The 17,683-nt window shown below is 36.9% G+C and overlaps 1 protein-coding gene across 2 annotated transcripts in view; it reads left to right on the top strand.

The window, feature by feature from the left end:
- The window catches only part of asic1b (acid-sensing (proton-gated) ion channel 1b), a 93,045-nt gene that overhangs the window by 67,443 nt on the left and 7,919 nt on the right, over nt 1-17,683 (top strand). For both annotated transcript variants that reach the window (XM_047810251.1, XM_027140757.2), the window contains exons 4-8: nt 2,825-2,975; nt 5,077-5,133; nt 7,334-7,487; nt 13,728-13,819; nt 14,043-14,122. In XM_047810251.1, the coding sequence (XP_047666207.1) occupies nt 2,825-2,975; nt 5,077-5,133; nt 7,334-7,487; nt 13,728-13,819; nt 14,043-14,122 (534 nt within the window). The remainder of the gene's footprint in view (nt 1-2,824; nt 2,976-5,076; nt 5,134-7,333; nt 7,488-13,727; nt 13,820-14,042; nt 14,123-17,683) is intronic.

The raw sequence follows: 17,683 nt of genomic DNA, 5'->3' as shown, positions 1-17,683 counted from the left end.
CTCAGTCCAAAAACAATGCATTCGCATCAATAAATTGTCTGCACTGTGTGAATGTCTGTGTGAGTGTGTGATTCTACCCTGTAATGAGTTGGCAATCCATCCAGGCTGTGCCTCCTACCTCATGCCCAAAGTCCCCTGTAAGAAAATCCAGCCTCCCCACTACCCTACATAGGATAAGTGGTACAGTAAATGAATGGTTTTTTCAAGCTATTGTCATTTTTATAAAAGATATTCTGCCATGGAGAGTGAGAGAGGTTGATCCAACGTTGAAGGACTCCCACACAACATGAACTCATCTGACACAGTTGTACAATAAGCCCTGGCCAAACTGCCTATTTGGGTACTAAAATATCTTCCCAGCTGTCAGTACTACCCAAACTCATCCTTAATCGATGACTCAGAACTATAAAGTTGGCTTTGTGTAGCTCTGACAGCTGGAAATATATTTTAAAGCTTTAGTTTATAAAAGTAATCAGAGATTTTCTCTGTGTGTTTTAAATATATCAAAAAATTTTCATATTGTAAATGTGGATCATGTAGAGTTGCTGTGTTTGTTGGTGGTGAAGTAATGTTTGGTTCGAGCCAGGATGCATCTATGTTTACTTGTCATCTTGACATGAATGATATTTAGGAAATCCAAAATTCAAACCCAGAGCTCAGTACACTGGTAACATCACATGCAGACTGAGTTAATATAGAAGAACCAATACTCCTAAACATGGGCAAAAGGACAAGGACACAAAGAGAAAGCATGCTGAAAATTCATAGAATTTATCTATGAAAAGGCACATGGAAACATCAAAGTTAGAAATACATACTAATTAAGAGGGCGACGATGTAGAGGTGAACACAATCAGGGGAACTAATAAGGATGAGGATCAGTGCCCTGACTGGGGAACTAGGGAGCCGATTGAGACACAGCCTATGATAAGTGAGGAAGAAACTGTGACACTGGTGTGTTCGACCCAAAAAATACAGGCAGGTAAACAAGTTAGGGTTTGTGTTGTATTCACTAAGCAAACGAATATGGAATGATGGACATTTTTTTCCAGTCATGCACCACAGAACAGAAAGAGACACAAAAATGGCTTGGCAGTACACGAGGAGAAACTTTGCACCTGATTTATAAAATTATTATTATTCAGAGGCTTTACATTAACATGCATTTAACAAACGTCTGTGATCTGTGTTGATATATTTTAGATTACTGTGTAACATGTACCTTTATGAGGGTTTTAGTATGCAGTGTGAAACACAGCTTAGGTGCTGCATAGTGATTTTATTGTTTTTTTTGGTTTCTGGAAGTCTATCTCCAGGCACACACACACACACACACACACACACACACACACACATCCTCCATATCCCCTGCAGCAAAGCCTCTTTCAAATCCTGCACAGTCTGCATAGTTGACTTTAAAACAAGTTTCCTGTTTGCTGAAGGAAACAGGTAAGTGAAGCGGATTAACGCTGTACACTTTGACTTCTTCATTTGGCAAACACTTTTACCCAAAGAGAATAACTAGTATGGCAAGAATTCAATTCAAGTATTTAGCTGATTAACTGAGGGTCATACTCCTGGGTGCCAACACTGGCTCTAGAAGTCCTGGGATTTTAACTCACAAAATTAACTACCGAGCCACTTCTGTTCATTCGCCATGAGTGAAGTCATTACTGGGCAGAATGTATAAGAACACTGCATCTTCTGATTGAGATTCCCTCCACTGAGCTGTCAGTTGTGGGTTGTAATTTTTAATATTATTTTTTCATCCCCTCTAATCAGAAGAGAAAATGATTATAGGGAATTTAGTAATTAGATTGGGCCATAAACAGTCATGATGTGAGAATTGATGGATCTGCATGCTAATGCATTAGTGCATAAGTCCTTTAGAGGAATAGACGTGTGTGTGTTGGGGGGGTTAGGGGTCCTTTTGCTGGTTGCCATGAAGAAAAAAATCTAAGAAATAACATAGCGTTAATTATGCGTTATTATGGATATAAAAACAAAGGGCAGGTCTATGCTAATTAGTATTTAACTTTTGTTTGATTGGTTGGTTCTGAACACTTCCACATTCCCAATTTTTACAGGGTGTGCACATTTTATGCAACCAGGTTATTGTACATATTGTATTTTTTCATTTTATTTCCATTTTCTTGTTGTTTTCCCATTTGCTGTTTATTTTTATCCCCATTTGCTGTTTTCACTCTAATATATAGGTTGCAGTTTCACACTAAAAGTGGAAAAGGATGAAAAGTACAAGACTTACTAGTACGCAGTTTTAAAATTTGTTTGAATAAAAAAATGTTTAGAGCTGTTAAACAGAAAAGTAGATTATATGGCCATTGAACAGTCGTCATTCATTCATCCATTAATTTGAAGAGTTAGTGAGATGATAATAATAATAATAATAATAATAATAATAATAATAATAATAATAATAATGCTGCAACTGTTTGGTGAGTGACTGTCTCAGGGGTCTAAGTCCCTCATCCCTTCCAACCCCAGCAATGCCCATGTTTTGGACAGGAGATTTACTGATGAAATGTTAATGGGATGCATTTTCTTTCAGGTTGATGATTTATGACATTACACACAAATTATCCTGGTTTAAGTTTATTTACACAACAAAACCCAGCCATTTCAAAAGGTTTGTGTAAACGTTTTCTATCCACAGTAATTGAGTCAGTTGAAGCACCTTACATGTGAGATTGTAACACAAAGTGTCTTCAGTAATTCTGTAATTGCCTTCTATTTATAAATATGAATGAATTAATTCTTTCTTTCCATCTTTCCTGCTTTTCTTTCTTTTTGTCTGTCTATGCAGTTGACCTACCTGCCCCCTCCATGGGGTGACTGCAGGACCGAACCCATGGACTCCGACTTCTTTACCACCTACACCATCACAGCATGCCGCATCGACTGTGAGACACGGTACCTGGTAGAGAACTGTAACTGTCGCATGGTGCACATGCCAGGTGAGGACCTTACATTTATTCCGTCATTACTCACAGTAGGTAATGCTTTTTTGTAGCAGCATTAGATATGTTTACATGCAGCCTATTAATACATTAATAATTCAGCATAGACTTCATAATCCAGTTAGAATGGTATTTTTATCCAGTTAAGGAATCTTTGGAACTGTGCATTTGTATCAAACCATTTCCTTAGTTAAAACATAAATGGGAGGATAGTGAGTCTTCCAAGTATTATAACATTTCAAGGCAGAGAGAGAAGTACACAGGGCAAAAGTGATTCTGCTAGTTTGAACAATCAACCTATTAAACAAGACAGACAGCTAGGTGCTGGAGCCTGAAGGTTTATTTAGTGTCTCACTCAGCCTTGACAGTGACTTGGTTGCTATGTCTGCATGTCAGTGGGGTATAATTATGAAAGATGTTATGAGAATAGGCTCCACTTATCACGTAGGCCTCTGGAGCTGAAGGGAAAACCAAAAACGTGTCTGAGATGCATGAAATGGGTACCTAGGAACTGTGTTCTTCAGGAAGTTTGAGAAGGTAGCTTGTGCATGGTGGAGGAACATATTACGGATGTGCCAAGTTCTGTAAAGGCTCATGGCTTAATCCTGGATCATGGGAGTTTTAAGAAAATCAAGTATCCAACAAATTTCCAAGATTCTCAAGGCTACGCTCAAAGAGATAATAATTTCACATGGAGTTCTTAACTTTCTAAAACAGATCCTAAATAGAAACTTCTGGAATTGGAAAAATCTTTAATGTAGTGTTCTACAACGAATGCCCAGGAGGACACAACAAGGTTTGTGGTCACCTGCCAATTCCTACCCACCAGCCAGCTCTCGCATATCAGCTGCTGGGGAGGGTGAAGGCTAAACCAGAGTCTTTCTCCCTTGTATTTTGAAGTCATCCAAGCTTGTCATTTCAAACTACTGCTCTTGCTGCACTGCATCATATGGCAGTGTAACACACTCAGAGGAGAGCAATGTCTACCCTCTTCCTCATACAAGAGCTGACAGACACCCATGATTGGCTAGTGTCAGTTACAGGTAAGAGAGAGACATTGTAAGATTCAAGGATTTGCACAACTGACTACATGTGCAATTTTGGCTCCTTTATTCATCCTATTGTAGCTGTTTTCAATTTTCCAGTACTATAAATCAATGCTGTAATAATAACGTTATTCTGTGATAATATGAACAGAATGGCACAAAGATTCTGCTTTAATATGAACAGAAGCAAAGACGTTGGGTGAACCTGAAGGTCAGGGATCATGAACTGTATTTATTTTTAACCCGAGGAAAAGAAAAGAGTAGGCTCGGTGAGATCAGCCGACATTCAGAGCTCAGATATTAGTCAGGATCTTCCAGGAAATGAAAATTGTTATCAGCGTAAAGCTACTCAGTGCAAATTGTCAGGATGTTTTGGATTTACATGGGTTCATGTTTCCAGCTTGATGAAAGCAGGTGCATTTGTAGCTGTTCCTGTGCTGTGTAAATGGCTCGGGGAGTTTGGGGTGAGCTTTTGGCTCTTGAACACACCGTGCTCTGATTGATAATTTCTCAAGACCTTTCTCATTAGTGTGATGTGTGAGTGACAAAACATAATAAGCAATAAGCGTAATAATGGCATATGGTAATCTGCTGTATCTCGACTATGCTTGTTATTCCCTCCCTCTCTCTCTCTCTTTCTCTCTCCGACTCTCTCTTACATTTAGAGCAAATAAGGTGCAGCATTAATGAAATCAATTAAATGATGAGATCAGATTTGAAGGAGAAGTCACAGGCAGATAAGGACAGCGTGATTGACAGAGGCATAGTTTAATTAAAAGAACTGACTGCAAGATGCTCGAATCACTACATATTATCTACTTTCAGAGCCAGAACATCATGTTCTCTTTGTCCTCCTTTCATTTCTGTTTCATCTCCTTTGTTTCTTTCTAGTTTAATTGTCTGGTTTGCTTGATATGTGATTCTGATTGGCTCTCATTCTAAGGCCTGGTGTTTATCATAGTGTTTTGTTTTGTTTTACTGCCTATGTGATAAAGTATTTCTCATCTCTAATATTGTTTTTCCTCTCTTGCTTGCGCTTCCTGCCTTTCTAGGAGATGCTCCATACTGCACGCCAGAACAGTATAAAGAGTGTGCAGATCCAGCTTTGGGTGAGTACAAGCAGAAGAGATTTCTGTGAAGTGGAGATCAAAGAATAGATATATGCCTAAACACAATTAAGTTCCTGCTCTACATGTGCTGTTAAAGTGGCCTTATTTATCTTTAAATGAATGCTCCATCCGAAAGACTTGCATGTTAATCTTTTTCTTTGACATCTGATCTTCAATAGCACCCAGAGTTCATTTTGTGATGAAATTCTTTACTTTAATTTTTTTAATTTAAACTTCTTTCACTGACATTTTGGTTGACAATTTTTCTTTAGTTAATGGTTTCCCACAATGCTGTTCGACTCCCTGCTTATAATGGCACCAGTGGGAATTAGAACCTTGCTTCATCCTACAGGGAGCAGTTCAGCTTTATTTCAGTCTTTTAGTCTTTCCAGCTCTCTCATTTTCTTATCTGTACACTCAAACAGATCTGCTTCCAAAGCTTCAGCTCTTATGTTAATACCACCATGACCAGCATTGTGCTTGTTATCTTGTAGCTATTTCCGGCCCCTGTCGTAACACAACGCAACTAATTCGTGTTTGCATTTTTGGAACTTTGAGTGTGTTTATCTCAACTACTTTTACATCGAATTCTGGATCTCATCAGGAGATGAGGATCAGTTCTCTTATGGGTCTGATTTGATAGGTTTCTGTAAACCTGACAATGTCCATTGTTAAAAGTACATAATTACATTTTAAAAAAATGGAACTGAATTTCTAATTATTATGAGCAAAATCTTGAAATAGTTAGTAAGAAAAAGAAGCTGCTGTTCTGTCGTCTTTCGAAGCCAATAGAGAAACCTGATTGTTATTCTTTATGTTGTGATTTTTTTCCCTATTGCACACCACTGTAACGGTACCAATATACGTATGTTTCACGTCAGGTTGAACACGGCTACTAATTTTCAGCATCTTACAAAAATACAGCACCAATATATATATATATAACATTTAATTGCATGATTTAATTTTATTTATTATTTATTTGTTTTTTGGGAAACAAGTGAGTTAAAATTGTCAATGTTTTTTCCCTTTCTGATGTCTATGTAGATGTAGACAAGTGAGCAAATCCATTTGTTGTAGGAGCTAAACAGGTGTCCTAATGCTTTCTCTTAATCATCAGCATAATTAGGAGTGGGATCAGAATTTTGATTTTCAGTCACTATGACCATTTCATTTAAAATATGCAAAGATGCATCAGTGACTGTGAACACGCACATTAGTCAACCATAACCTCTCATTTATGGAGGTCATTTCATTTTTGTGGAAATCTGTGAATATTATAATGACAGAGGGACTGAAGAAGAAGACAGCTTTATTTGTTACATATATGTAATAAAATAAAATATTTATTTTTTTTGCATATCCTTGCTTATTAGGAAGTTGAGGTCAGACCACAGGTTCAGCTGTGATGTAGTTCCACTGGAGCGGAGAGGTCTTTAAGGGCCTTGCTCAAGGGCCCAACAGCGTCAGCATGGAAGTGCTTGAACCCATGACCTTCTGATCAGTAGCCCAGAGCCTTAACCACTGAGCCACAGCTGACCCTGTTGAACTCCTCAGCCTTGCACTCAACAGAATTCTTAAGTAAAGATTTGTGTGACTAAAGAGAAACCTGAGCTAAGAGGCTGATTTGGTCTGAAAAAAGTGGGCAAATTTGCGATAGCCAATCAGTTTTTTCTATTTTTACAGTTATGCAGTGTTACAGGATTTGTTGTAGTTGAAGGCCTTTTTAATTTAAGGTAGAAGTTGGTTTCAGCTGCATGATGTATGGTATCCATATGTCCACTGTGTTTTATTTCATTTCAAACTGCTTCTTTTAGTGCCTAAGAATGTACTGAACTGAATGTACAGTGTAGAGAATAGTGTGAGAGACAGAAAGTGAAATTAGCCCATTTAGACTGAGACAGCCAGATCTGCCAGGCATCTCACTCTCACTGAGCACAACCACTCGTTATGGATAGCTGAGCCTGAGGCAGTGATAGGGCTCAATTTATGAGGCTCTTCTCATCCCGTTCCTCTGTGCTTCCTACATCCACCCCCATAGCTCTTCTCATTGCCCGCCTTTCCACACTACATCACCCATTTTTACTTCTTCACTCTTTCCACATTGTTTGATTTTTTCCTCTTTCCATCAATTTTCTGTGATCACCGTCCAGCCTAATGGCACTTCTTTCTCCTCCATTCCCTCCTCTGTTCTTTCTAGATTTCCTCGTGGAGAGAGACAATGATTACTGTGTGTGTGAGACCCCCTGCAACATGACACGCTTTGGAAAAGAGTTGTCCTTTGTCAAGATCCCTAGCAAGGCCTCAGCTAAATACCTGGCCAAGAAGTTCAACAAGACAGAGCAGTACATTGCGTAAGTGCCAGTGAATCCTTTTACAGTACAGTTTGTATTTCTTTGTCATGTTACCCTTTAGGCCTTAAAGGCTTACATGAAAATAGAAACACTGTCAGAGTCGAGTGGCTCTATTGGAACAAAATCCAGACCCAAATGCAGGGATAAAGGACAGACAGTTTATTAACCAAACATTAACACCAATAGACACAGAAAACACCAGGGGAAAATTTTAGCAAAAAAAATACAAAATAAGTTACAAAACCCAAAAAACATAAAACAGAGAACATCAGATAGCAAACAACAAGCGCAAAAGCGCACACAAAACAACAGGTATAAATAGGGATTTAATTAGCAAGAAATGAGGAGGCAGGAAGGGGATAAGGTTTGGCCAGGGCAAGCACACATGAGAACATAAAAACATAAAAGAAAGCACATGGCACAAGACAGAAGACAAACCCTTGCCAGGACACCTACTGGTGTTTCGACAGGGAATTGTCCAAGGTATCATGAAAACACTCAATTTCTGGATTTCTGTTTTTATCTAGCTTACTCAGAGCAAAGTTTTCAAACAAAGTTCTTAAAAAATGTTTATATCTAAATGATTTCTATTGTCCAAGCTGCCCCAAGTACATGTTCATCCCTAGCCAACTTCAACCCCTTAAAAGTCTGTTTGAGGTAATCCAAACAAAAGTTAAAATATCTCACACTGAAAGACAACAGCGTTCTAAATAATTTTACATCAGACTTGCAGTGATATCATAATTCATTTGTTTATACTGAGTGAAAATCTCTGTCAATATTCAGGGAATTATCTACTTCATTCTGTCTTCACTAAACCATTTTTTTGTGGATCATTGTCCTGTTGAAAGGACATGACTCGGGTGTAACATTTTGACAGAGGCAGCAAGTTTTTCATTCAAAATATCCTGGATCTTCATGATGCCATTTGTTTAAATAACATTCTAGCTATGACCTAGTTTTAATATTCTGTAGGATGGAGATTTTACTTCAGTATTTCTAGATAATCCTCCTTACTCATGATGCTATCTATTTTCTAAAGTGCGCGAGCAAAACACACCCACATGATGCTGCTACCCTGAAGCTTCACTGGTAGAGTGGGGTTCTTTCGATTAAAACAGCATTCTCAAGAACGGTTACACAGTATTCTAAACAACGGCACATATTGCAAACACTTTACACAGTAGTCTAAAAAAAGATATTCATTAGTCTAAACAATAACAGTTACACAGTAATCTAAACATCAACACGCATTGTAAACACGTACTATAGCACAGTGGTTTTAACAATAACACTTACACAGTAGTCTAAACAACAACACATATTGTAAACATAACACAGTGGTCTAAACAATAACACTTACACGGTAATATAAACAACACCACATATTGTAAACATAACACAGTGGTCTAAACAATAACACTTACACAGTAATATAAACAACACCACATATTGTAAACATAACACAGTGGTCTAAACAATAACACTTACACAGTAATATAAACAATAGCCAAAACTGTAGTTTTAAACAATACATTGCACAGTAGTCTAAACAATCAGTTACACAGTAAGAATAACAGTTGCTTAATAGTCAAATCAAAACTAGTTACACAGTAGTCTTAAAAACATTTGCACTGCTGTCTAAACAAAAACAGTGACACAGTGTTCTAAACAGCACATTACACAATGATCTAAACGATACTTACAAAGGAGCTTAATGAAGAAACCAGACAGCAGTTTATCAGTTTGTCACCAGACTGGATATCAAAAATCTGCGACTGCTCATTTGAGTCTCACCCTGTGCCTTTGAAGGAAAGAATCTGAATATTAAATTAGGCTCTCATCCAAAGGACTTCAGCTGTCACAAGAAGATACATTCAGATTGGAAACATTCAACAGATCTGGATCATATAAGGAGGACATTGTAGTTCAGTAGATTAAGTTCTTATACTGAATGTCAGTGGGCCTTGAGCATATCCTTTATTATCTGACACAAAGGACACAATGTAGATCTTTGATATTTTGATTTGATAAAGTGTTTTCATTTTCATTTCACACACTAAATGACCATTTACATGAAAGCATGACATTTTTGTCATTGTAGTCGTTCTTTTGGCTGCTCCCTGTTCGGGGGCACCACAGAGAATCATCTGGTCTGCATAATTGATTTGGCACAGGATTTACATTGGATGCCGTAAAATATTCCATAGTTTGTGTGTGATTGTGCCTTGTAATGGGTTGGAACTCCATCCGGGGTATGCCCCACTTTGTGTCCCAAGTCATCTCTGACTATGAGACCTGTGTAGTATAAGCCATACACAACATGAATGGATGTATTTGTCTCACAGATCAATCTTTTTCAAAATATTGTGTAGCTGCCTATTTACCTAGCAAAAAAAAAAACATTTAGAACCTCTAACATGAGACTCCATTAAAAAAATTTTTGTCATTCCAATTTGATGTATCAGAGCTTTTTTTATGTCTCTCATCCTATTTGTGTGATTCCAGAGAGTTTCATGGACATTCTCATTTTGCATTACTTTATTTTTTAAAATACTTTATTTCCTGCAAAACTGTAACATCATTCATTATTACATTCATTCATTATGTGATTGGCATCTCATTTGATGCTCTAAGGTTGAATCTCTAAAATCTCCCATTTATTATTTTGTTGAAATCTCAAAGCAAGTGACTCCTAAGCTGTTTCATGGGTAGCAAAAAAATTTCAAAATGCATTGATTTATTATCAATATCATCTTAATAACATCAATATCATCTTTCTATCATTGGAATCGTGTTTTTTGGGTTAAAAAATAAATTGTGCTTCTAGACTAAAAAAGAAAACTGATCCACTCCATTTCAAACTGAGCTGTAAGTGAGTATCTTTTATTTAGTCAGAACAAAAGCATGATGGTAAATAATGAAATGCATGTAGTCCATTTGCTGGCTATTAAAAGTCAATTTGGTTTGTTGTTTGGTAAAAAAAAAAAAAAGGAAGAGATAATGTTGGCCAGCCTCAATGCAATACAATTATTTAAAATAATATAAAAGACCAGAAATACAAGAGCATGAATAAGTTAAACATCATATATTCAACAATTATGTAATGTGTTCACTAGGTACATAAATAAATATTTGATAAAGCAAACTGTAAAATCTATTCTCCAGTGAGGTTTATTTATTGGTTAAGAAACGCCTTGTGTTCCCCAGGTCAGAATAAAACTGTGCTCAGTGAGCATGAGTGATTGCATTAATCACATATTATTGGTACTAAATTTCTTCTTCAGCATAAAAGTGATCTATGGAGCAAGTTTATTGAGAACAACTGTACAGTATAAATAAGCAAGCACAAATGAAGGTCTCGCACTGACAAGACCATCCAACTTTTTTATATAAAATATAAGGAGGAGTACAGTATTGATTGGGCAGTTATGAACCTGAAAGCAAATGGAATGATAAATAGCTAAAGGAGTTTTTTGAAAACAAAATCCAGTTTATCTGTAAATAACCTCTCCATAACAAAGGAACAAAACCCACTGTGATCTTTCAAGCGTAATGTTTTGTTTCTATATAGCCAGAAAAGTTTCACTCTTAGTTTTCAAAATGTGCTTTTAAAAAAAAAGCTTATTATTAAGCAAAATGCCACCATATTCATTCACCATCGCACTCCCCACTGTGCTATTGCCCTGCTCCAAAATGCCAAGATATTTATAAATAAAACACAATCATTTATCTGCCATCTAAATTATAAATATGGATTTTCCTGTTTTCATGATTTATGGCATAGGAAAACTGAATAAATTTGTTCCATCAGCATTTATCTCTTATTTGAGATTTATTAGCACCTTTTAAACATTATTAATGCAGCCTGAAGGCTTTTCATGTGCTTCATCATGTCATCAGAAATGAATGAACAGAAATATATGGAAAATGGGAAAGGACCTAAATGGACCTTTGTGGGACATCTATGCTTATATTGGGAAAGCTGACCTATTAGGGTTCATAAATGCCAAATTTTCTTAAGCTACAGAGCAGTAACCTCTAGACCCAAGGTCTGAAAAACATCAGGTATAGATGTATATCAGGTATACCTTTAAAATAATATTGTCAGATGTAACAGGTTTTTTTTTTTCAGTGTATATTTTTCAGTGCACTTAATTACAGAATTATGCATAACTCAGACACACCACTGTTTTACTCCAACTCCACCCATTACTTTACTTCAGAATAGGGCTTAAGTCTGGAGTTCAGTTTGATATTTGAATACTGATTTGTAATAAAATCTTTACACACTTACCTCAAATCTGCATATAATTTTGTGCGATTTAATGATCGTTTATTTTAATTCCTCTTAATTAGTCTGAAAGTTGATTTGCATTTCTTTAGCCAGCACAAACTTCATGTTTGAGGGCAGAGGATACAATAAGTAATTATTGTAGTACTAAAATTATGAATATGATTGTGCACACGGTCTATAGAACCACCCACACACATGCACATGTAGCTTTCATCTGCAGGGGAAGCGTAAACTTAACAAAATCTAATATACAATATTATATACAAATATACTGTATATCTTCATGCCTCAGGTCGTAATACAATCTCCATTTCTTTAAGCTCACCCAAACACATCTGAGTCAGAAAAACAAAACCAGGGCAAACAAACACTGGGGGTTTGCCCTTTGATATGTTCTATTTAATAACTAGCTCAGATCTACAGAGAACGTGCCTGAGGCTGGATGTTCCACTCGATCTGATTCCTCGATCTGAGGTCAGTGGAGGTCAAAAAAAATGTAAATATGAGTTTTTCTGGGTCAGTGCTTATTTCAGTGTGTAAAGCAGAGGGAAACAATTGATTTTGACCAGTATACAAATAACTTCAGAGTAAGTAACATTTGGGTCAGACACTACCTAACATTGTAGACACACTAACACATTTACATGTGTTCATAATGAACAATTCTGGACTGTTATTGAGTTAATATATCATCTAAGTATCATCTGTACGAGGCCATTAAAACTGAACAATCAAACACTGACGTGAAAGAAAACCTGAGAAATATTTGAGAATTCAACCACGTTAAAATTGTTCATAATTTTTGATTCTTATTTTACAGAAGAGTGTTTATTCATGTTTATAACAGAAACTCTGACAGCAGTGGCAGCTTTAATTCAAATGCCATTTATCAGTGTACTAATACAATGTTCAAATACACTCTTTTCTATAGTAACCGCTAATTCACATAGACTCGAATAGTGGATGATCTACACAAGCTTTGTTGTTTGTTTCAACACGTTGGAAGTAAATTAAATGACATTTTTATTTCTTCGACTGTCAACCTCCTAACTCTATTAGCTAAGCAGGTTCCTGTTCCTTATATATGTGCACTGTTGCCATCTCCAGGTTACAATAAGAATAAGTGATTATCACGCAAATGAAGGCTAATAAACAGATTTTAAGTCATTTGTAAGGAGAGGTCTAATGTTTATCTCACGTGAGTCTCATGCTCTAGCAAGTTTTCCACCAGGGAACAGTCAAACACAGAGGTTTAGAAATCCATGTATTATAAAAGATACAAAGGAATATTAGGGTATATAAAGGCTAACTAGTCAAGCGATTGATACAGGTCACAATCAAAAAACCCAGCAATGACTGGACAGGAGCAGAGACAAGACTTGAATCGAAACATAAGCACATGGAGTAGACTAAATCAAAACATAATGCTCAAAATTATTTAAAAAAGCTCTGCGTTCGGAAAGGTGACATTTTTGTGTGTCCATACAAGTCTTGAGCACAAAAGGTATCAAGTATGTATTTACATTTCAGTACATCTTAATGGTAAGAGATTATTCAGTACTCTATTCAGTACCAGTCATCATTTTTGTGTAATTTCCTTGTGGTCCAAAGGCCCGTGTTCGATTCCTGGGCATAGAAATGACCCAGCCACCGAATGGTTAATTCTCAGTGTGGGTCCCAAGCCCAGATAAATTGGGAGGGTTGCATCAGGAAGGGCATCCAATTTAAAACCTGCGCCAAAAATCAAAACGTACGGATTGGACGATCTGCTGTGGTGACCCAGAAGAGGGAGCAGCCAAAGGACAACAACAAAATTTTTAATATAACTGTAAAATTGGAGAACACTTGCTGCCATTTGACAGGTGTAAATGGTCCAAGTTGACCTTCTAAGAGAAATATATAGAAGTTTGCTCCCCTCAATAAACTCTTGAATCTGTTGACAGGGATAACATCTTGGTTCTGGATATCTTCTTCGAGGCTTTGAACTATGAGACTATTGAGCAGAAAAAGGCCTATGAGCTGCCTGGGTTACTGGGTAAGTCATACTTCTTGCTCGGATCAATCATTTGGAAATTTATTTTACAAAAGTTGGTGATAGCATCTTTTTAATATTTAGAAAGGATAAGTCTGTATGATCGGTATTGTACTGTGTATTTATAATCTGTTCACTTTACATGTAATTTGGCCTTTGAGTATATCGTGATTACTCAGAGAAACTAGCAATGCCCAGTATTTGGTGTACTCCTTCTCTTCTCTAGGTGATATTGGTGGTCAGATGGGTCTTTTTATTGGAGCCAGTATTCTGACAATTTTGGAGCTCTTTGACTATCTTTATGAGGTAAGATCTTTTAATGAATTTTAGCATTTTGACAGACATACATGATTTTATAGATGGTGCCTTGGGTGCATTTGGACTTTCTGTGATATGGATGAAAATTTAATGGAAAATAGGTATGATTTAAATATGATAGAAAGTATTTTATTCGTCATTGTTTAATTTAAGCTTACGCTCTAAAATTGCTGAGTTAAATGTAACCCAGTGCTTTTTCAATATATGTCACAGAACATGCTATGGGATTATGTGTAGAATCCAATATGCTCAATTACCTTATTGCCTAAAGCTTGGTTCATTATGATACCACAACAGGTAATAATTATACTTATTTCTTTGTTGTTTGTTCCTAATTATTCATAACCCATGGGATAAGGGATTTGAATACATTTTATATTAGAAAATGGCAATGTATTTAGTCGTTTGAAATTATTTGAAGAAATCTTAACACTAATAATAAGATAATAAGATAAATACTTACGTTAATACTCAAGTTAATATTAAACAAAAATATAAGATGATATGTCCACAAAGTGAGTCTTGGTGGTGGTAGTACTTGTCATGACTTACAACATTTCTCTGCCCGTTGCAGGAGCTCCATTAGTTTTACTTGAATAGAAAAGCTGAAATATTTAATCCCTGTGTGTGATTAAGACTTATCGTACCCAACATCACATAACAAGTGTCTATGGCCAGGATGATGATGTAGGATGGTAATGACGCAAATCTCCCTTCTGACACCTACCCATGTTGTCCAGTTATCTAGATACTAATCTTTACTTGCACATGGTGTTAGTACAGAATATCCTATATCTGTTACATAATATTAGTTGGGCTCTGTTTGTATGAAACCTATTTTTATCATTATATTTATTAGAACTATTAATATTTTTAATAAGAATTTAAATAAGTTATGGGGGGACACGGTGGCTTAGAGGTTAGCACGTTTGCCTCACACCTCCAGGGTTGGCGGTTCGATTCCCGCCTCCGCCTTGTGTGTGTGGAGTTTGCATGTTCTCCCCGTGCCTCGAGGGTTTCCTCCGGGTACTCTGGTTTCCTCCCTTGGTCCAAAGACATGCATGGTAGGTTGATTGGCATCTCTGGAAAATTGTCCGTAGTGTGTGATTGCGTTGAATGAGAGTGTGTGTGTGTGTGCCCTGCGATGGGTTGGCACTCCGTCCATGGTGCCTCGATGCCCGAAGACAACTGAGATAGGCATAGGCTCCCCATGACCCGAGGTAGTTCAGATAAGCGGTAGAAAATGAATGAATGAATAAATAAGTTATTTAATTTATCTCTCACCAGTTGACTGCATGTTTTTTATGACACTGCTGCAAAAAAACTGTCACCAATACTTAGCTGTTATCAAATGCTGGGTTATAATGGCAACCCAGCTGTTATGCTGTGTGAATAACTCAAACACATGATTAATATACAACTAAAAAATCTCGAAAAACCCACTGACTCACTGAATCCAGTGTAATCCAGTGTAATGTAGATATCACAATATTTTTAGATTGTAGTGTTTTGATTGTATATATGATAAGTGATTATATGACATAGGTAATGAACATTTGGGGTTATTTTAACTTAGTGGTTATTAGTTTGATTAGTCTGTGCATATTTTAGTCTTTCTGTTACAGCATACTTGTATTAACTGAGCTTTCTTCATTGTCACACATGTACAAATGGTTATGGGTGAGAGGAATAGAGTCTTCACTCCAGTCAAGTTCAATCAACAGAAGAGAGTCAAAACTCTGTATTCTGGCTATTTTTCAAGGAAATTATTAAAGAAGAAAAAAGTCATACAGTACGGTGTGTGTGTTTGGGATGCACATGAGGACACTGGAAAGGCGTTAAGATATTGTTCGGAGTAGTGACCTGATGGTGATATTCAGGACCATATTGTAGTTACTGCTTTTGATTTGATGAATTACTTTGAAATGTTCTGGTTTGAGAAGCCAGTTTTTTTGACGTAGCGTTTGCTAGTAAAGCCGATCCCTGCACCAATCATTTTTCAGGGAAAGTTCTTGTCCAATCAGCAGGAATATCCTTCACATGAGGTTAGAGAACTCCACTAAGGTCTCCAGACTCAGGTGTCTGTGGGCAGACAGATGTTTTCCATTTGAAAACTTTGATTCTAAAGCAGGAAAACATAAAGCTCACACTCATCAGGCTAAATTCTCCATAAACTTAAAAGCTCTAATTTTAAAAACATTCCAGGAATTTGACATGTATACATTTATTTATTGTTTGATTGACTTTTGGAAAATGTTCCAACAAGGACAACATTGAATTTAAGCAAAGTTTTAGCACCTTCATGCAGAACATATTCTACCCCCATGCATAATGCCTGACTGAATAATGATATATTTTATGTGGCCCAGAAAATGCAAATCTGGTCCAGTCTGACTGGAAAATGAGCCATATAATAGCCAGCTCCTTGAGGATAAAAAGAATATCCATCACGCCTGTTGTAAAGGGTGGAAAGTAAAAAATGTGATGGATGAAGAACTTTTTTTGGTGTGTGGCATATAGAGTGTAGTCCTTGAAACCAAAAGCAAAGTCCTTCAAAATCCTTGACAATCAAACAAATGCTGTTGAAACATTCTTAGTATATACAGCTATACACTCCAAGGAGAATACTGATTATATACTAAAGCAGAATGACATGCACAGTCAAAGTTTATAAGTTTCATTACTGACTAGAAATCAGGAGTTATTCAATCAGAAAGTGGAGGCAGCAACAAGGGACATGGCAACAGATAATTTTCCAGATAGAAAGTAGGAACAAAGCACTTGGCAGCAGTTATCATCCAATCATAAACCAAAAGAGGGAAGAGCATACATGGCAGCAGCTATCATCCTACCAGATGATAGGATGACACCATGAAGCTGGAGGGAGAAGCAGGAGACATGGCAGCAGCTTTTATCCAATCTGAAACTAGAACTAGGTATGGCATTAATTGTCATCTAATAAGAAAATGGACGCAAGATATATTGCAGCAGGAAATCAACCAATCCGAGAACAAAAGCAGGAACAAAACACATGGAAGCAGCTATCATCAATTTAAATCCTGGAAATAAGAATAGTGTAATCAGGGATATGGCTGCAGTTATTATCAAGCAAAAACCAGAGGCAGGAATAAGGTGCATGGCAGCATTTATCAACAAATAAGAAAACAGAGGCAGGAATAAGGCACATGGAGAATGATTATTATCATATTAAAAATAAAGGCAGGGATAAGGCATATGGCAGCAGTTACCAACAAATAAGAAACCACAGGCAGGAATAAGGCACATGGCAGGAGGCAATTATCTAATCAGGAACTAGAAGCAGGAAGAAGTCGACACATGGCAGCAGGCTGGTCATGACAGACAAAACAGACACCTGAAGCAGCTTTCATCCGGTCAGAAATTGGCAGTGTAAACAAGGCACATGGCAAAAGGCAATCATCCAATCAGAAAACAGGAGGTGGAAACACAGCGCATGGTAGCAGGCAGGCATCCAATCATAAGCTGGAAGTAGTTAACAGGGAACATGAGAACAGACTACATTTGACATAC

The sequence above is a fragment of the Tachysurus fulvidraco genome, chromosome 2 (genome assembly GCF_022655615.1).
Source record: "Tachysurus fulvidraco isolate hzauxx_2018 chromosome 2, HZAU_PFXX_2.0, whole genome shotgun sequence".
In the NCBI taxonomy this organism is placed as follows: Eukaryota; Metazoa; Chordata; class Actinopteri; order Siluriformes; family Bagridae; genus Tachysurus; species Tachysurus fulvidraco.
Note: the sequence above shows the minus strand (reverse complement) of the source record. Positions and strands in the feature narration are given on the sequence as shown.